Source organism: Leucoraja erinacea, chromosome 6 (assembly GCF_028641065.1).
Source record: "Leucoraja erinacea ecotype New England chromosome 6, Leri_hhj_1, whole genome shotgun sequence".
NCBI lineage: Eukaryota > Metazoa > Chordata > Chondrichthyes > Rajiformes > Rajidae > Leucoraja > Leucoraja erinaceus.
The window spans coordinates 23,594,037-23,616,490 of NC_073382.1; the positions used below are offsets into that span (position 1 = coordinate 23,594,037).

Sequence of the window (22,454 nt, forward strand, 5' to 3'; positions counted from 1 at the left end):
CATACACAACATAATAAAATAAAACCAAAAATTAACTAAAACAGGACAAAAGAACGAAAAAAACAAACGTACTGCAAGCGAGCCACAGCTGCTAAGGCAGCACCGCCATCTTAACGCCATCTTCTCCTTCCCTCATGCCTTCCTCTTTATCACCGTTTTATCTTTCCCTTTACTTCCTCCATCTCCTTAAATGACACTTATCCCCATCTCTTCATCCATTCATTCCCATTTACCTTGTCCTCTCCCGCTCACTCTTTACACTTCTCTTTCCCTCCATCATTCTTTATCCTTCTCCCTGCATCTCCCCAAATCCCTCTCAATCCACCTCATACTTTGTCCCATTCTCTCCCTCCATCTCTCTCACTCCCACCATCATTTTATGTTCCTCTCCCTCCCCCTCAGTCTTTATCCCTCACTCACAGTAAACTTATTTCCCTCATTTTTTACCTTCTCTCCCTCCATCCATTTCTCTCACACTTTAGGAGGGAGAGATAGATCAGCCATGACTGAATGGCGGAGTAGAGTTGATGGTCCGAATTGCCTAATTCTACTCCTATCACTTATGACCTTGTCCATTTATCTCACCTATCTCTCCATTTCACATCTCTCTCTCTCTCTGTTTAAACATTTCTCATCCTCTCTCTGTTCTTCTCTTTCACATGTTTCTGCTGTAGAAAGAGTATCCAGGGCCCTCATAGTCCACATAATCCTTGGCCCTTTCATATAAATACAAAAACATAAAATAACAAAATATTTGAAAAATGCACTTTTCACTGAGCTTTGTTTAAATCAATGCTGCTGTCCCCCTGTATTCTGCATCATCCTATTTAGACCATTAATTATCAAGCATATTTTTCTGGTACATACAAAATGGCTGTACCGCACAATCTCCAAGGCCATAACTAAACAACCAAGAGGATGTTATTTCACTAAACAGGGGGACATGATTAGGGTCACATTGAAAGTTGGTCTCCTCCTTGCAAAATATGAATGTAAATTATAAATCTTAGAGCTGTCTCAGTATACTCGTTGTGCACTAGACTTTAATTATTTTAAATAGTTGTTGAAAAATTCAATACATAATTCAGTAGATCTAATGTGACATCAACCATTAACATCTTGCTTTCTATATTTTACACCGCTTTAAAATAAAATACAAGCAGTAAATTACACAGTCAAGGTAATCAGATTCAGGAATAGATAATTTCAATTCTCACTATGAACAGTGCACATTCAACCATTCCATTATTCTAAATTCATTTGCACAATTAAGTCCTGGTGTCCATGTCTCACAAGGGCAGGATGAGATCATTCAGATACTCAGGTTTCCAGCACCATTCACTGCTGCCCTATATCATGAACTCACGGTGTTTCTATAAGCTCCTCTATCCATCCCCATTTCTCATCACATGGCTTCAATGGCCTTCGAAAGGCTGAATGATCTTAATTTCTTCACTGTGTGTGAAAATGTGTTTAGTTCTTTAAGGACGTGTTTTAAGGCATTTAAAGACAAGATCACCAAAATATTGAGAACCTGCTTGTGGGGGAAAATGTATTTCCACTTATTCAGCAAAGAGACAAAAAGTGCTGGAAAAGTAGATTCAGCACTTCCCAGCTGTAACCAGACAAATGAACCATCTTCTCACCATCTGGAGTGCAGCCCTGATCTCACATCTACCTCACTGGAGAGCTGTGAACTATCTTTAATCGGACTTTTTCTTGCACTAAATGTTATAACCTTTATCCTGTATTTGTACACTGTGGACGACCTGAATCATGTATAATCTTTTCATTGCTGAATAACACACACAACAAAAAGCTTTCACTGTAGGTCAGTACACATGACAATAATAATCTAAACCAATAAACGAAACTAGCTTTTTTTGCTAGTACGCGTACCTCAAAAATTAAACATTATTATTTAGTTTTATGACATTTTTCAATCTACAACAAAGTCACTGTAAGAACCCATGCCTTGCTGCTCAATGAAGACAATCACAGTGGGTGGAGAACACTCAAGGGATATGTCCCTCTACTTGTGTTTTCCACAGCCACCTTTTCTAATATGTGTTGGCTGTCATAGAGTTCTTTAAGGCGCTGCCATACTTTGCATGATTACCAGTGACAAAAGAAAGACATTGTTGATCTTTACAATTACATTTGAGATCTGTGCCATCCCGAGCATTCAGGTTGAGAAACACCCTAACAATGTTTCAAAGATAAAATTCTACAAGTTTACAAACATTTGGGGTGTTCCCCTACTTGGGTTTAGGGCTAAACATAGCAATATACCCAATAAGGTTGGATCCAACTACTAGTTAATTTATAACTACTGGGTCAATTCATAAACACAAATGAAATGTGTAGGAAGGAACAGCAGGTGCTGGTTTACACCAAGGACAGACACAAAATGCTGGAATAAATCAGCGGGTCACGCAGCATCTCTGGAAGAAGAGTCTGAAGAAGGGTCTCGCCCCGAAACGTCACTTATTCCTTTTCTCCAGAGATGCTGCCTGATCCGTTGAGTTACTCCAGCATTTTGTGCCTATCTTCAACACAATAAAATGTCCGGTTCACTAATATTTTAGATCAAACATTGAACAACAGTCGCACTCACAAAGGCTTTGACAGAACATGCCATTTGCATTATTCTTTGCAAGTGCACCGCCTCTGACTGCCTTCTAAACCCCCATCAATAATGCCAGAACAAAGTCACATTAACAAGCACCAAGGGAGTTGTGATCTTGACTGTTGCAGCATATCAACACTTCAAACAGCAAAATCAAGTGGTAAATGGGGTGGTTTGTAAAGGCTGACTACATATGCAAACACTCCTCTGATACTGTGCTTTGATGTCCCAAGGAATAACTTGAGGAATCAGGCGCACATTCCTCATACAAATGTGTTCCTCTTTCCATGGATGGGGAGACATGATGTACAGTTATTAAGACCCAGGTAGAACTGTTGGGATCATACATCAAAAATCTATGGCTTAATTGCAGACAGAGAGACGAAAGAATGGAAAGTAATATTGAATTCTATTAATTGTGGCAACGAGGATTAGCTTCTGGAGCGAGAGAAATTATAATCTAGCAAACATTTTATACATTTTTTTATTCAAACACTTAAATCATATTATTAGATCATTATCTCAGTTTTACTTCAGAACTTACTTTTTATTTCAAAACAACTTACACTTGTAGTTAGTATGAATGTGCCTAATATACAGTAGGATTTGTCACTGAACTGTGCGCAAGAAATATATTTCTCTGTACTTAGATACCCGTAACCATAAAGTAACATTGAACTATTGATTCCTCAGACAACTGTTGCCCATTGCTCCAATCTAGGCATGTGAATAATATGGTCAGTCGCTGCCTCAAAAAGGCTGCCAGCAACATCAAAGATCGACACCATCCTGGCCACTCACTCATCTCCCTGCTGCCTTCAGGTAGAAGGTACAGGAGCCTGAAATCTGCAACATCCAGGTTCAGGAACAGCTTCTTCCCCACAGCTGTCAGGCTATTAAACTCAACTCAAACAAAACTCTGATCATTAATAGCCCATTGCATTTTATCTGTTTATTTATGTGTGTGTATATATATATATATATATGCATTGGTATATGGCCACACTGATCTGTTCTGTTCTGTTCTGTATTTATTTATGCCTACTATATTCTGTTGTGCTGAAGCAAAGCAAGAATTCAATTGTCCTATCTGGGACACATGACAATAAACTCTCTTGAATCTTAAATCTTGAAGAAGAACCTTGACCCAAAATGCCACCCATTCCTTCTCTCCAGAGATGCTGCCTGTCCCGCTGAGTTACTCCAGCATTTTGTGTCTATCTTCATTTTATACCACCAACTGCAGTTCCTTCTTACACATAATATGGTCAGTAGTGTCTGCTTTCAAGCAGGAGTATCTGGAGTCCGGGACCAGTCAGACAAATGGAAATCACCAAGGGCGGCCGAGAGGGAGGTCAGAACCTTGGTACGGTTTAAGTGGAGGGGGATGTGAGGATCCTGGAAAAGACCAGAAGGGGAAGCTAGAAATCCCAGGAGCAGGTTCAACAATCCAAATAACTGAGTATTTCACAATACTGCCTCTACCGCAGGGTTTTAGCGAGATGTTTATTGGTGGTAAGGGAGGCGGGAATGTGAGGATGCTGGTTTCAAAATAAAATGAAACTTTCTTCATCTTCTTAAACTGTGTGTAGTCCAACTGTGCATCTGAGTAACCTGGGAGTGATGCACACACGCAAACAATTGACAGGCAGAAAAACAATATAAATTAGTTGAAAGGATTTTGGACAAGGTGAAATACTATGCACGAATGTATGGTGAAGCAAAGATTTCATGTTCAAATACTGTCCACTGGAAGCTGGGCTGAAAACATAATTGCATTGGACTTTGCTAAAATTCCCCATTACATCAGTATTACATTGGTGCCCCCAACAAGTCCATTATTTCAACCCACTTACCTTTCATTTGAGTCCGCCCATCCTCCAGCATTGGGAGTACGATGGTCGAATTCCTCTGCGACCTCATGGCTGTGTATACCACAGGAACAGATTGTACAACCACTGGAATGCGGTGCAGTTTGTTGGACGGAAAATTCATTGCATTTGAAGGTGGCATCGGGTGGATTATGTGCAAGTACTGTTGGCCCCCGACACCTGGCGAAGATGTCACAACGGAGCCCGGCGCTAATACTGTAGACATGCCTGTCGATGAAGTCACTGAGGTTATCACAGTTGGGGATGAAGTCAATCGAGGAGCACAAGAGGATATTGGAGGGATTGAGGTTATTGCCACTGAGCTGGGAGAGGAACGTGACGATGATACAGATGTTGGTGATGTCCGGGCTTTGTTAATGGACAAGTCCACTGGCTCAGTTTGTGTTTGATATTGATCAGTGGATAGTAAGACCTCTGGAGGCCCAGCTTTCACATTGTTAAGCAAAATAGGTACAGCTTCCATATCTGAAAAGTTAGGGGCTTGCGGAGACTGTTAAAATAAAACACAAATAAATATCACTGAGCATTTCATACTAAAACAAATGCAGAAATAAAACTGTCGCAAAGCAATATATCTAAAAGATCACATACATTGGCTTGAATTTGATTGAAGCGGAAAAGATAAAAGTAATCTTTGCTATTCAGCTTAAGCCATTTTAATCAAGAACATAAAGCTAATAATTTCCAACATTCAACAGTTAGTCCAAAGTTCATAGATCTTTTAAAATGAATGGATAAATGATTAAAATGAGTTAATTTAGTTTTAAAATCCATCCTGTTCTCACTTACAAAGTTTGGGCCAGGTTGTGATAGGAGTTATCTAATCCTCTGACTAATAAACTAAAGATAAATTGTGTCAAAAACTGCCTCTGCTTGTTGTGCTTTTACGGTTGAAGAACAATAATGCAACGGCCAGACTTTTGGTCAAAGAATACCTACCCTTTTGGGACATTCAAATTCCAAAACAAGAACAAAATATGGTTTGGTGCGGTGGCTCAGCGGTAGAGACACTGCCTTATAGCGCCAGAGACCCGGGTTCAACCCTGACTGTACAGAATTGTACATTCTCACTGGGACCTGCGTGGGTTTTCTCCGAGAACTGTGGTTACCTCGCACACTCCAAGCTAATTATTTGGTTAAATTATAAATTGTCCATAGTGGGTGTAGGATAGTGTCAGTGTGCAGTGATTGCTGGTCCGAAGAGGCCTGGTGCTGCGCTATATCTCTAAAGTAAACTAAACTAAACATTGCTCATTGCTTACCTTCGATCTGGACCCATTTAATAAACTCATTAACAACAGGGTTTTCCACTGGATGATTAGGATTATCCATAGCTGAACACATTTAATTAAATACTCCCATCACCAGGGGGTCCATTATCTAATCTGTACTAACAAAATGTATCAAGGGCGTTACTCATTTTAGTAACTGTTTGATAAGCTGGGGCAGTTGGTGGCATTTCACTATAGAATACCAAAACAAAAAACACACTTGTTCAAATGCAGATATGCACGCAAAGGCTTTTATGAGATTGTTTGCATGTACTTTTGCTATTTAGTATGTTGGTTTCTGTTGTTAACTTAAAACAAACTTTTAAAACTATTCAGTGAGATGTATCCTAGCACATCCCTTGCCAGTTGGTGTGTTGTGGGTGAAAGCATTGTAAATTGAAACAGCAAGAAATTCCCGAGACCCCTTTTTACTTCTACATGTTATCATCTACCAAAGCTCCTGGCCACTCTTTAGCAATCTCTTCTTGGAAGTTGGCACCCTATCCAACCACACAATTCATCCTTGGTTACAAAAGGATACAAAGTTCTGGAGTAACTCGACCGGTCAGGCAGCATTAGTTTAATTATTGGGTGGTGTACGGTAAATACTTAAGTAAATGAAATTATAGCAAGTTTACGAACAGCGATATGCTATAGGTAATTTTAGAACGTGGATGTTTCTGACTTTGAGATTTCGGCTAACGAACAGTTGACTGGAGCAGGATCCTAGCATAACACAAGGACTGCCAACATCACAGAGACACCGCGAGTCACAATAAATCAGTGAATGGAAAATCACAAGGATATTCTTAATTAGGGCAATCCACCCCAAAAAGCAAGATGACATGGGTGAATATTTTGGAGGGATTATATTTGTTGAGCCTATAACCAAGGACATGAATGAAAGTGGGGGGGGGGGGGGGGGAACCCTGCAGGGTTTAAAGGGGAAGAATAGGTATGAAAATTTCAGGGCAGTGGCGACACAGAAAAATAATATTCAAGAGAGAATCAAAAGTGCTGAACTGACATCAACAATTTAGCAAGATTCTTGGATGTAGAACATCCTGAGAAAATGGCAGCTTTATGTTAATCACATTATAATGGTCATAATGCCAGATGATCTCAGTGATAGCACTCTTATCTCCAATATAGAAGAAGGTGGGTTAAAGTCTCATTTCAGACTCTAGTAAACCAAAAATGAAGTTGATTTCCGGCACAGCATTGCACTATGAGAGGTGCAAGAGTAGGCCATTCGGCTCATCGAGCCTGCACTGCCATTCAATATGCTCATGGCTGATCATCTAAAACCTGTACACCATTCCTGCTTTCCCCCCATATCCCTCGATTCCTTTAGCCCCAAGAGCTAAATCTGACTCTCTCTTGAAGGTGAGAAATTAAAGTGTAGCCTCCAATGGCCTATAAATGCATGTCACTCTTGCGAAATGTGTGCTACGTGATACTACGTCAATGGATATCAGGACAAAGAAGGTTACTGCTAATTTTCATGTAACTGTGTGGTTTTGCCGTTTCTCTCATTTCGCTCATTTTAACAGACACTATATTTTGAATATACTTAAATTGTTAGAAATCAATTTCAACGTCCCAAGATTGCAAATGTACTACACTAATGCTGTACTTACATTTTAGGAAGTTAGTTTTGCTGCTAACAACAATATCCACGTGACTTCAGATGGCAAGAGTGAAATCAGCCACAGTTCGACCTCTTATCAGGAATGGCAGAAATAGTAAAACCAAACATGAAAATCAGCAGTAATCTATTTATCAGGTCAGTGCTAACACTGTTTGGAAAGAAAAGCTTGAAAAACTATGAGAGTTTGGTATTAATCTCAGGCACATAATAACAGGTATATTATGTTTTGAGATTTGCACAATGTATCTTATGGATATATATACACAATGCTCTGCTTTAAAAGCCTTAAATGGCAATGTGATATCCATATAAACATACACAGACATATAAAGATGTGTCCATCTATCTAAACATATATAAAACTATTAAGAGCCTGTAAAGTGTCAGCTATTCTCTTACATGGATGAAGTAATACTGGTGGCTTACAGCTGAACCCAAGATCCACACTCAGTCATTTACTAATCATCCTTACCTCCAACAACAGTATTGATCTGCCTATTAATTTTAATAAAGCAAAGCAACAAGGTATTTCATTAAAGGCGTAATTAAAAAAATGGCAACAGAGGGAAGGACATACAGGGGGGAAACTAAAAGTCCAGTTTCATGTAGCATTTTAAAGGAAGAAAGAGGCTGACGGCTTGGAGAAGAATTACCAAAGCCTAGTAGCTTGGCAGTCAATAGCACTGTCCCAGTGGTGGAGTGATTACATTATGGGGGATGATTATGAGGTCTGAATTTGAATTGCACCGATACATTAGTGCTGTGGAGTTGCTGGAGAACGGGATAGGCAAGATTAACAATGGATCTGAGAATAAAGGGGATCCAATACTTGAACCATTTACCATCACAAACCTCATACTCAAGAAGATTTTTTTTTTACCTGACGTAGTGAATCTTTTAGCCTCTCTAATTAGGTGCGATGTCAATTATATTGAAGTTTGAGAAGGATACAGGAGGAAAATTAGTAATAAAACTGCAGCCATATTGGTGTTAGCTGACAAATGTACAGGATAAATGCACTGAAAAGGTTGATTAAAACTTCATAAAGATCTAGTACTTACATAAAAATAGACACCGGAATAACCGCAATCTACTTTTGTTATATAAATGCTATTAAGGAATAATTTGCCATTCCTAAAATTGTACTGATTTCCTTAGGCTGATGTTAATACAATATTGAACGATATGAAGGAGGATCCTGACCCGAAACGACACCTATTCATGTTCTCCTGGGATGCTGCCTGACCTGCTGAGTTACTCCAGTGCTGTGTGTCTTATTTTGTAAACCAGCATCTGTAGTTCCTTGTTGCTACATTGAACAGGACCTTTGACCCATGACATCTGTGCCAATAATGATTCCTACTTAAACTAAACCCTTCTATGAGCACATGGTCCATATCCCTCTATTCACTATACATTCATGTGCCTAATTAAAAATTAAATGCCACTATTTTATCTGGTTCTGCCACCATCCCTAGCTGTGCACTCTATAGTTTGATTTTTCCACCTTGGGAAAAAGGTTCTGACCTACCCTATCTGTGCCTCTAATAATTTCATACATTTCTATCATGTTCCATCTCAGCCTCTGGCACTCCACATTTGCTCAACCTCTCCTTCTAGCTAACACCCGCTAATCCAAGCAGGTGTCAGGGCACACCTTTTTAGCACTCTCCCCAAAGCTTACATAACCTTCCTATACTGGGGCAACCAGACTGCACACATATTCTAAAAGCAACCTAACCAAAGTTTTATAAAGCTGTAACATGACTTCCTGACACATCGTACTCAATACCCCAACTGAAGAAGGCAAGCATACCATACACCTTCTTTACAATTTCATCTACCTGTATTGTTACTCTCAGGAAGCCAAGGACTTAAGACTTTAATAGGCCTTTCTCACGGGGCGACTTGACGCAAGATGTAACCAGAGTGAAGTGGTCGTGGTCTAGCACGATATCACACGATATAACGGGGGGTAGACAAAGAGTTCCCATGGTACTCGGCATTTCTGTTATTTGTGCGAGTGACTTGTCCATCTCCCGAGCTTTCCCGTTAAATCTTGAATGAACATTGTGGACTGTCAAGTGTAATTAAATCATCACATGGCACAAATGATGTCACTTTTTTTTTCACACACTATAAATATCCTCCCTTGGTTGAATTGGCTCATTTGGCCTGTACTAATGCAGTGACTTTACTGCAGGAAGATGCCACATTACTTAGGAGAGAGGGGGAGAGAGACAGAGAGAGAGGCACAGAGGCAGTGTGATGTACTTCGGGGTGACTGGCGGAAGAGAAAGAGCGCACATGACCTTGGTCTATCTGTGTGTGTGGGAGCGAAGAGAGACTAAGCAGAATACATCAGTCTTATTGTGTGTGTGGGGGAGAAAGAGAGAGGTGGGGGAGGGGAGAAAGAGAGAGGTGGGGGAGGGGGAGAAAGAGAGAGGGTGGGGAGGGGGAGAAAGAGGGGGTGGGGGAGGGGAGAAAGAGAGGGGTGGGGGGAGGGGGGAGGAAGAGAGGGGTGGGGGGGAGATAGAGAGAAATGAGGGGAGATGTATATACACACACAAAGCAGAGTTTTACTGTGTATGTGGGAGACACAGATGGACTGAGCACAGTACCTCGGTCTTACTGTGTGGGAGAGGGGGAGAAAGAGACGTACACTCACAGAGGCAGAGTCTCTCAGCCTGTGTGAGAGGGAGGGAGGGAGAGAGAGAGGCACACACAAGGTGGATGTGAAATCTAACCAGCCTGTTTCAGTGACAGACACCCGCCGCCAGTAAATGAAGACACCCCCATCTGTCTCCCCCTCCTCTCCCTTGACTCCCCCACCTTTCCCTCCCAACTCCAGTCCCGTCCCGACCCCCTGGGAAGCTGAAGGGAGCAACAATTAACTGCTGCCTGCCCGCTGAGTTAAAGAGTTCCCACGGTAGTAAGACGATGTTAGTTGTAAATTGTAAATTGTAAATTGTAAATCTTTATTGTCATTTCCTGAGTATTCGCATACTCAGAGGAAACAAAAAAAACGTTTCTCGACCAGTGTCCATTCAGTTTTCGTTACAAAATAAATAGCAATTAAAGTTAAAATACATGTCATGAACAATTTAACCCTCTAATAACATTCAATAACATTCAACAGCCGTTCCGACTGGCAGCGGGGTGTTTGTGCGCGATACTTGGCAGGGGGGAAAGTTCATCTGCGCCCAAGTTTAAGCTGTGGAGTTCAGTTGCATCCAAGTTTAAATTTCCAACGTGTGTTTCAGAGTAAAGAGTCAGCGCAGAATCCTTGATAATCAAAAACTGTCTGAATCAGCAAGTTAGACACAAAATGCTGGAGTAACTCAGCGGGCCAAGCAGCACATATCTCTCAAAGAAGTACATGTGAAAAATTTCTCACGGACCATAAAAATGCGGGACCTTTCAGTAAAGTCCCTTTTAAAGATTATAGTTATTTTCTTGAATCTCATTAACATAACTCATGAATAAGTTGATGTCCATATGCGGATGCAAATCTTTATTTTTTAAATTCAATCCCACAGAAGACAATTTGTACTCACCTTCTGTCCCCTCTGTCCAGCTTCCGGGTTCACCGTTCGCAGGAGTTCCCACTGTACACGCAAGAGTCAGTACGGATATCGCACTGGCCACTACGTGCATATAATGTTGCAATGTTCAACCACAAGTCACTCTTGGAGAAATTCAAGCTTGTTTGAATTTTCTCCCGAGGCACCAAGTTACACGAGTACCTGCCGTTAGCGCCACGGTGGTCCACGAATGCCGTACGGTTATCGCAAGAGGTTCCCACGATGTTCAACTCTGGTTAACTCTTGCGTCAAGTCGCCCCGTGAGAAAGGGGTTTAACTTAGTCTGAAGAAAGGTCTCGACCCAAAACATTACCCATTCTTTCTATCCAAAGATGCTGCCTCATTTTGTGTCTATCTTCGGTGTACACCAGCATCTGCAGTTCCTTACTACACATTTAGATCCTAAGATCACCTAAATTCACACCAGAATTATAAACCCTGGTCTCAGCACAGCAATAAGATCTCTTTCACGATCGAAGATAATGAGATACACACACTTTGCAAAAAAAAAAGTTTTGTAATTTCAATGTGAAAAATTGATCGAGTTGTTCACTAATACCATATCAAGCCACTAACTCAGGTTGCCAAGTCAATTGCAGCAAGGTAATAGTAAGCGGAGCCGTGTACGACTCATTGTATTTCATTCACTAAAAGTGGCCCTTGAGCAATGCTAATAAAATGTCCTATTGAACAGAATTAAAACCACAAACGAGTCACAACATTTTCACACTTACAAGATAATTAACAGTGATGTATGACATTAAATTCATTAGTTCTAGGAGTAGAATCAGGCCATTAAGCCCGTCAAGTCTACTCCACCATTCAATCATGGCTAATCTGTTTTACCCTCTCAACCCCATTCTCCTGCCTTATCCCCATAACCCCTGCCACAAGAATCTGTCAATCTCCACCGTAAAATTACCCATTGACTTGGTCTCCACAGCTTTCTGTGGCAATTAATGCCACAGATTCACCACCCTGACTTAAGAAATTCCTCCTCATCTCCTTCTAAAGATACGTCCTTTTATTCTGAGGCTATGACCTCTGGTCCCAGACTCTCCCACGAATGGAACCATTCTGTCCACATTCACTCTAATGCAGACCTTTCACTATTCTTTAAGTGACTTTATGTGAGAAAGAACTTCACACTTTTATTACAGAAGACAGGTGTGGAAGGTTTGTCTTCACATTATATTCAACTAGATTTTCTTCCTGCTTCAACTCGATTTTCTTCTTATTTCTGCCTGGAGCTGTAACATCAACCACAATGATGTGCGTTGACAGATCAGTAATGGCTCACATCTGTGGCTGTCTTCTGGATAATATAGGCTCTTTACATTTGGAGATATGAAAATGAGGTCAACAGAGGATGCCATCTCCCTTGCAGTATGTTCAGCTTTGACAATAAGAACCTCCGGCAGACGTTACAAGGCCTTCTACACCCGCACCTCCAGACTCAGGAACAGCTTAATTCCCAGAGGTATAGCGGCTCTGAACCGGCCCTGCTGAGTGCCCCCCACCCCCCCTGGACTGTCTCCCTCGGATAGTCACGTCACACAGACACATCTGCACTTTAGTCTGTTTTGACTGGTTTACTGTTTTACTGTTTTAATGTTCTTTTGACAAACCATGTTCTCGGGGTATCTAAATCTAAATGTTATTAGTTATTTAAGTTATGACATCGGATGGAAGCTGCATACCAAATCTCGTTGAACTTATGTGCAATGACAATAAGATATTATTATTATTATTATTATTATTATTATTATAAAACACAGAACAGTACAGCACACTAACAGTTCTCACTGTCTACCCTATCTATACCTCCAATAAGTTTACATACCTCTATCAAATCTTACCCTTAACCTCTGACATTCTTACGACAAAGTGGGGAGGGTGAGGGGGAGGAGAGGGGGGCGGATGGGTAAATACAATCCTCTTCAATGGTGTTGCTGTAGAGATGGTCAACAGCTTCAAGTTTTTTTTGACATTCACATCACCAGCTATCTTCACACTGATGCCGTGATCAACAAAGCACACCCGCATATTTACTTTCTTAGGTATGTTCGCGAGGATCCTGTTGGACTTCTACAGATGTACTGTTTGGATGGGATGCACCTGTCTGGTGTAGAAACCGCTCTATTCTTGACCGCCTGAACCTGAAAAGAGTATTGAATGTTGCCCAGCCCATCACAGACTCATCAGTTCCTTTCATCCAGTTCATCCTCACGTTGCATCAGGAAGGCTGGAAGTATCATCAAGCATGCCTGCCACCCTGGCCATTCCCTTTTCTCTCTTCTACCATTTGGGAGAAGATACAGGAGCTTGAAAGTCCAGATGCCCAGAATTAAGAACAGCTTCTTCCCCATTGCCATGAAACTCCTGAATCAATCAACTCTTTCACACTCCCTTTCTAGAGGTGCTGACACATATTCTTACTCTTTACTCCACTTCACTCTGGAACTCTCTGCCACAGAGGGTAGTTGAGGCCAGTTCATTGGCTATATTTAAGAGGGAGTTAGATGTGGCCCTTGTGGCTAAGGGGATCAGAGGGTATGGAGAGAAGGCAGGTACGGGATACTGAGTTGGATGATCAGCCATGATCATATTGAATGGCGGTGCAGGCTCGAAGGGCCGAATGGCCTACTACTGCACCTAATTTCTATGTTTCTATGTTTCTATGTTCATTTTGTTATTCTGTTATTGCACTACTTCAGTATGCACTACAGTCATTGACCCATTCTGTTGTCTTGCACTCATTGTGTTTATTGCATACTCATTGTATTTATTGTGTACTCTATGAGCTTCATGAGAACTAGAACTATCATTGCGCCCTGGTGTATATGACAATAAACTAGAGACACAAGGAACTGTAGATGCTGGTTTACAAACAAAGCCACAAGATTCTGGAATAACTCAGCATGTCAGACGTCATCTCTGGAAAACTTTTGATATGTGACGTTTCAGGCGGTGAATCTTCAGACTGATTATGGTGGGAGGCGGAAGAAACCTGGAAGAGAGATGGGGTAGGACATAGTCTGGCGAATGACAGGTGAATACAGGTGAGGGAATTTCTTGACAGTTGGACAAAGGCCAGATATGAAAAGAGAAAAGGTGTGAAATAATGATTGAAGAACAAATTGTGAAGCCAGAGGAAGGAATATAGGTGGAAATGGAGGGGTAAGGGAAGAAATTAGTGCATGTCCAGGTGGGAGACAGGGAAGATGGGAAAAAAAGTCTAATAAACCAATTTGAATCTGAACGAAATGAGACCACTGCACCTGTCAATATTAGAAGGAAGATAGGCACAAAAAGCTGGAGTTACACAACGGGACAGGCAGCATCTCTGGAGAGAAGGAATGGGTGATGTTTCAGGTCAAGACCATTCTTCAGTCTGATGTTACTAACCGGGACAGGCAGCATCTCTGGAGAGAAGGAATGGGTGGTGTTTCTTCAGTCTGAAGAAAGGTCTTGACCCGAAATGTCACCCATTCCTTCTCTCCAGAGATGCTGCTTGTCCCGCTGAGTTACTCCAGCTTCTTGTGTCTATCTTCGGTTTAACACCAGCATCTGCAGTTCATTCCTAGAGTATTAGAAGGAATTTGGCAGGCTGTAAATAGTAAAGAATGCCCAGAACTTCCTACTTAGCTTTAATTAATGTGCCACACTATTCAAAATAATGTTTTACACGAATGTCTGGCGGGGGTAACATTTAAGATTCTTGCACCAACTAAGGATGATGCCACTTTAAGACTGCTGCAGCAACATCCCCTGGTTTAAGAGATTACAAATGATTATTCTCTATCAGATTATTCTCTATCACAAGTAAAATTAGTTTCTTATCAGAGATGCAATATTGATGAGCCCAGTGACATTCTAAACTGAGGCGCTATATCTCATTCTCAGAAAGCAATCAGGATTATACATTCCCATTTTCAAGCAGAGGCTTACACGTTTTTGTTCAGCCATTCCAATTAGCCTGCAGCAGCCAGCAAAGTCATTCAGTGCAAGGAATGAGACTACTAATGAGCTGGTGTGGTACGACAAAGCAAATAATATAATGAAGTAGAAATTTATCCTTCAGTTGTCTGTACTAAATGTGCAACATAACTGCAATTGTGAACAATGCTCTGATTCCATTGGAGTGAATAGATCCTGAAGTTTGGAAAGAGTATAAATTGCGCATGCTTCCTTATCCTAAAAAAAGCACACAGTGCAGGAGTGACTCAGCAAGTCACATGAAAGTAGGCGTGCATCATGAAGAAAGCAAATGACATGTTGGCCTTCATAGAGAGAGGATTTGAGTATAGGAGCAAGGAGGTCCTACTGCAGTTGTACAGGGTCCTGGTGAGACCACACATGGAGTACTATGTGCAGTTTTGGTCTCCTAATTTGAGGAAGGACATTCTTGCTATTGAGGGAGTGCAGCATAGGTTCACCAGGTTAATTCCCGGGATGGCGGGTTTGACATAGGATGAAAGAATAGATCGACAGGGCTTATATTCAGTGGAATTTAGAAGGATGATAGGGAATCTTATAGAAAAATATAAAATTCTGAAGGGATTGCCAAGCAAGATGCAGGGAAAATGTTCCCGATGTTAGTGGAGTCCTGAACCAGGAGTCACAGTTTAAGAATAAGGGGTAGGCCAAGTAGGATTGAGATGAGGAAAAACTTTTTCACCCAGAGAGTTGTGAATCTGTGGAATTGTCTGTCACAGAAGGCAGTGGAGGATGATTCGCTGGATGTTTTCAAGAGAGTTAGATATAGCTCTTAGGGCTAACGGAATCAAGAGATACGGGGAGAAGGCAGGAATGTGTACTGATTTTGGATGATCATATTCAAAATGATCATATGATCGTATTCAATATTGAATGGCTCGCAGGGCAGAATAGCCTACTCCTACTCCTGCACCTATTTTCTATCATTCTATTATCAGGCAGAATGTGTGCGAAAATAAATAGAATCACTGTTTCAGGTTGGAGGCCATTCGGCAGAACGATAAAGTAGATCAAAGATGCTTGTAAAGCAGTAGGGAGAGGAGTTAATGTCACACATGCACGATTCAGCCAGACCAAAAAATCAAATGAGAGTGGTAGAATTTACTGGACTCCAAAGGGCTGCAACATGCCCAGATAGAGGATGAGGTGATGATAAAGGTTCCCGATGTTGGGGAAGTCCAGAACAAGGGGTCACAGTTTAACCAAAAGGGGAAATCTTTTAGGACCGAGATGAGAAAAACATTTTTTACACAGAGAGTGGTGAATCTCTGGAATTCTCTGCCACAGAATGTAGTTGAGGCCAGTTCATTGGCAATATTTAAGAGTGAGTTTGATGTGGTCCTTGTGGCTAAAGGGATCAGGGGGTATGGAGAGAAAGCAGGTACAGGATACTGAGTTGGGTGATCAGCCATGATCATATTGAATGGCGGTGCAGGCTCGAAGGGCCGAATGGCCTACTCCTGCACCTATTTTCTATGTTTCTATGTTTCTATGATCCTTAATCTTATGTTGCAGCTAGTTGCAAAAGTGCAGGGGAGCACAGACTGATAGATCAGAGTGGGAGTGGGATGGGGAATGAAAAATACAGGCAACAGAAAGCAGAGAATCACCCCAAAACGTCACCCATTCTTTCTATCCAGAGATGCTGCCTGTGCCGCTGAGGTACTCCAGCATTTTGTGTCTACCTTTGGTGAAAAGCATCTGCAGTTCCTCCTTACACATTTAATCTATACTGTTTTTGGTTTCTCCAATGTAGAGGAGACCCGTGCAGAACTCGTTTATTTAATTGACTTCACCACTAACTTCCACCCTGCATTCAAATTCACCTGGACTATCTCCGACACCTCTCTCCTCTTCATTGACCCGTCTCCATCACAGGGGACAGACTATCAACTGGCGCCTACTACAAATCTAGAGACTCCCACAATTATCTGGACTACATTCCTAATATATGTCTATCTTTGATGTGAACCAGCATCTGCAGTTCCTCGTTTCCTACACAAAGAAGGAATGGCAGGTTTCTTGCACCTAATTCAGGTGCGGTTTAGACCACCCCAAATCATTTCATGGCCGTCTTTATTGCAACTAGCTTTTTAATTCCAGATTGGTTTACTTACTTCAATTTAAATTCCCTATCTTCTGGGGTGGGATTAGAACTCATCCCTCCAAATCAATAAGCCAAGCCTTCGCATGTCGGTCCTGAATATTAACCACTTTGCAAGCATGTGTATTAAGCAGGTAATTTAGCTTGTCTTTTGTCTGACATTATCCTTGATCGTATTGTAATGAACTGATTCCACGTGTCACAGTGCTTTTCCTTTAAGCAAAAGTGAGATTCCATTGTGACGATGGGGGAAGGGGATAAGCAAACAAAGCTGTAACAGCCTGATGGTACATCTGGGACAAATAATGAGGCATACATCTCTTTCACTAGCCCAGGATTAACGATCAAAGCAAGCATTGGGTTGGACTGCCAAGCGTGTAGCTCACAGTTGCCACTGGCAGCAGTGGGCAACAGATGGGACATCATGGAGAAAGGAATGACAATTAAAGACTGTGGAGAATTGACACATTCAGAGCACGCTACATGTAATCTGGCCTACCCTGCCCTGAGGACACATGGGAGGAAATGCTTGCAGTGGAAGAGAATTCTCAAAAGATCCAGATGTCCAGATTAGACTTTTCCAGGAATGGGCAAATTCCCCAGAGGAGGCAAACCCGCATGAAAATGGAGCATGAGAATTAGAAAAGATGCTGCATGTTTTTGCTCTCAAAAACCTACCAGCTGCTCTGCCTCTCACAAGGTGGGCTCAGGAAGCGAGCTCCCGCCCAGTCAGCAGGGGGATACATTTAAGGGTGTAAATAGGACTGTCCTTGTAATTGGATAGGAGGGCAGGACTGAGTGGTGCATTGGAGATGTAGGAAGGAACTGCAGATGCTGGTTTAAATCGAAGATAGACACAAAAGGCTGGAGTAACTCAGCGGGACAGGCAGCATCTCTGGAGAGAGGGAATGGGTGATGTTTCAGGACGAGACCCATCTTCTAGTTAGGGATAAGGGAAACGAGAGATATAGACCATGATAAAGAACAATGGATATGCAAAAAGTAACGATGATAACAGAAACAGGCCATTGTTAGCTGTTTGTTGGGTGAAGAGGGAATGCCGGGGGGGATAGAGAGAGAGAGAGAGCGAGGGCGAATATCAGAGCCTACCTGAAGTTAGAGAAATCAATATTCATACCACTGGGCTGTAAACTGCCCAAGCGAAATATGAGAAGCTGTTCATCCAATTTGCGTTTAGCCTCCCACTGACAATGGAGGAGACCTAGGACAGAAAGGTCTGTGTGGGAATGGGAAGGAGAATTAAAGTGTTTAGCAACTGGGAAATTGGAGGTACTATGGCACCAGCAATGCCCTTGAACATTCCTAAGGTTCCTAAGAGCCTTAGGAACATTAAGTTATTACAAAACATGAAGTATGGTACAAGGGATTGCGAATATAAAAGTGAAAATGTGGAGAGTGTGGATGGTGGGCATTTCAGTATTAATTCAGGCCATTTTTATTTTCTACTGCATGTTCTGGCACAGAGAATTGGTGTAGAGAAATGTGTATGGAGGAACTGCAGATGCTGGTTTAAAGCAAAAACAGACACACAATGCTGGAATAATGCAGTGGGACAGTCAGCATCTCAGGCAACTTCTGAAGGGTTTAAGAAGGAACTGCAGATGCTGGAAAATCCAAGATAGAGAAAAGTGCTGGAGAAACTCAGCGGGTGCAGCAGCATCTATGGAGCAAAGGAAATAGGTAACGTTTTGGGCCAAAACCCTTCTTCAGACTTCTGAAGGGTCTCCACCCAAAACATCACCCATTCCTTCTTTCCAGAGATGTTGCCTGTCCAACTGAGTTACTCTAGCATTTTGTGTCCACCTTTGACACAGAGAAATGGCTGATGATTTGACCATCTGACAACAACCTGGCCCTTAACTCCAAGAAGGCCAAGGAGCTCATTGCAGACTTCAGAAAGTCTAGAGGCGGCATGCACACCCCCACCCACATTAACGGGACGGAGGTGGAACGTGTTTCCAGCTTCAGGTTCCTGGGGGTCAAATCCGATGACCTCTCTTGGACCCACAACACCTCAACTTTGGTCAAGAAGGCTCACCAGCATCTCTTCTTCCTGAGGAGACTAAAGAAGGTCCATCTGTCTCCTCAGATTCTGGTGAACTTCTACCGCTGTACCATCGAGAGCATCCTTACCAACTGTATCACAGTATGGTATGGCAACTGCTCTGTCTTGGACCCACTGCAGAGGGTGGTGAAAATTGCCCAACACATCACAGGTTCCTCGCTCCCCTCCATTGAGTCTGTCCAAAGCAAGCGTTGTCTGCGAAGGGCGCTCAGCATCGCCAAGGACTGCTCTCACCCCAACCACAGACTGTTTACCCTCCTACCATCCGGGAGGTGCTACAGGTCTCTCCTGCGGCTGTTACACTACTCAACACTGTACCTTGGTGATTGCCAATCACCCCCCCCCCCCGGACACTCCTTCCACCAGGAAAAAAATAATTGCACTACTACAACTATGCACGTAAATATATTTATTTATTGCTCATATTCTATGTCGCTCTTCTAGGGAGATGCTAACTGCATTTCGTTGTCTCTGTACTGTACACTGCACAATGACAATGTTTGAATCTGAATCTGATGTATGAGGTTAGCAATAAGAATAGTACAGGAAAGTGCCTGTTTGTCGTTTGGTCTTAAATCAAGCACTGTTTTTGATTTCCAAACTGGAACAGTGTTGTTCGCTGGCTGAGTCAAATTCTCCATGGCAACTACATCACATTGCCATGATTGACAGAAACCATGCTGCCACATTCAACCTTCTGGGCAAAATCTTCTCTTCCACATTCCAAGCAGGAAGCTCAATGATTCCATGATACTATATAACCACATGTACCTAGGTACCATGAAATTCCTTGTTTTGGGATACAATCTGGTAAAAGAAGAAGAAGAAGAAGAACCGAGGCAGCGCACAAAGAGTTGCCACATTTCTGACGCCGACAAGGTTTCATTACGACCCAAAAATGCCAAATTCTGAGACCCCGTGGCTGTTTACAGTAGTGGACAATCTCATGAAAAGACAGCGGTGAGATGGACTGATACCAGACTGCCCATCCATGCACTCAACTTTTCACTCACGCGGTTATTCATACTGGTGTAAAGGGCCTGTCCCACTAACGCGACTTTTCAGCGACCGTCTTCGACCTTCAAGCTCGAGGGCACTCGCCTGAAAAACCTCGACCTGGGTTGACTGTCAGTGATGAAACCGTGAGCCAGATCGACCGTCAGCACTCACACGCAGACACACACAAACACATCGCAAAGGTGAGGGCAAGGGAAAGTGGGGGAGCACTATCTGAAATTCACACCCACGCTGAACAGGAAGGTAAAAGACAGCTGGCACAGTTATGGTATGTCCTTTAGCGAGCGCGGGGGGGCAGAAAAGGGGAGAGTGGAGGAGAGAAGGGGAGAGAATGGGGGACAAGGGGGGGAGAAGGAGTGGAGACCATTTTAAGAAGCCAGACAACTTTTAATAAAGTTTAGCAGGCATTTAGCATTACCGGTCGGTTTACTTATCTTGTTTTTCTCAACAAGCTATTACCTTCGACTACCTTAGATTACCGTTGATTGCCTTTGATTACCTACGATAGCATTACGACCTACTACGACTTACCTCAACTAAACCTATGAGTAAAAAAAATATTGATTTTTTTCCATGGCGACCTTATTTTAATCGTGGGCATTTTTCAGCTTGGTGAAAAAAACGCTGCGATATAACTGAGGCCTCGCGTATGCGGGGACTACTCTCGAGCATGAAGGAGATTTACAAAGATCTCCTAGGACCTCATGTCGACCATGCTGCGAGTATGAGTCGAGGGCAAACTCTTCTAAAGTCGCGAATTAGGTCCCCGCAGTGGGACAGGCCCTCTACACTCTATTTAATTTCACTTTGTTTAGAAAGCAGTGTCAGGGAAATATCTATTAATAACCACGGAACTGTCACAATTCAGTCTTTTGCTTAACCATGCCTACAATCGACCTAGGACACTGGACTCTTAGTTCAAATTTAGTGCAAATTTAGGAAACTAAAATCCTGTCCTATCCATGTACCTAAATGTATTTTAAACATTGCGATAGTTCCTGCCTGAACTACCTCCTCCAGCAGCTCTTTCCATACACCCACCACCCCTTGTGTGAAAAAGTTACCACTCAGGTCCCTATTAAATCATTCTCCCCTCACCTTAATCCTACCTCCTCTCGTTCTCGATTTCCCTAACCTGGGCAAGAAACTCTGTGCATCTACCCAAACTAATATGGGAGTTAGATGTGGCCCTTGTGGCTAAGGGGATCAGGGGGTATGGAGAGAAGGCAGTTACAGGATACTGAGTTGGATGATCAGCCATGATAATATTGAATGGCGGTGCAGGCTCGAAGGGCCGAATGGCCTACTCCTGCACCTATTTTCTATGTTTCTATTCCTCTACATGATTACCACTCATCCTCCTGCGACTCTAGCAATAGAGTCGTAGTCTGCTCAACCTCTCCCTATAGCTCAGGTCCTCAAGTCCTGGCAACATCCTCGTAAATCTTATGTGCACCCTTCCCAGCTTGACAACATCTTTCCTATAACATGGTGCCCAGAACTGAACATAATGCTCTAAATGTGGCCTCACCAACCTCTTATATAACTGCAAAATGACCTCCCAACTTCTATGTTTAGGAAGGAACTGCAGATGTTAGTTTACACTGAAGATAGACACAAAATGCTGGAGTAACTCAACAGGTCTGGCAGCATCTCGGGAAAAAAGGAAAAGGTGATGTTTTGGATCAAGACCCTTCATCTCGACCCAAAATGTCACATATTCCTTTTCTCTAGAGATGTTGCCTGACCCACTGAATTACTCCAGCATTTTGTGTCTGTCTCCCAACTTCTATACTCAACACTCTGACTCAATACTGTGACCGATGAAGAGCAATGTACCAAAATAATTTTGACCACCCTATCCACCTGTAGTGCCACTTTCACCAAACTATATACCTGTCTGTCTAGATCCATTTGCTCAATAACACTCCCCAGAGACCTGCCATTCACTATGTCAGTCCTGCCCATGTTAGTTATCTGAAAATGCAACACCTCACATTTCACTGTCACACAGAGAATGTGCAAACTCCACACAGACAGCACCCATGGTTAGGATCGAACCCAGGACTCTGGCGCTGTGAGGCCACGGCTCTACCAGCAGCGCCACTGTGCTGCAACACAGTGATGGTCAGTGCTGATTCAGTGAGCTGAAGGAGCCTGTTTCTGTGCTATATTCTCTCCGTGATTCCAAATTAAGGCCCCAAGCAAGCAACTTTGTCCA

The 22,454-nt window shown here is 42.4% G+C and overlaps 1 protein-coding gene across 5 annotated transcripts in view; it reads right to left on the reverse strand.

Moving 5' to 3' along the window:
* klf12b (Kruppel-like factor 12b) overlaps positions 1 to 22,454 on the reverse strand; it is a 242,257-nt gene that overhangs the window by 85,632 nt on the left and 134,171 nt on the right. For all 5 annotated transcript variants that reach the window (XM_055636724.1, XM_055636723.1, XM_055636721.1 and 2 more), the window contains one exon: positions 4,486 to 5,011. In XM_055636724.1, coding sequence (XP_055492699.1) covers positions 4,486 to 5,011 — 526 coding nt within the window. The remainder of the gene's footprint in view (positions 1 to 4,485; positions 5,012 to 22,454) is intronic.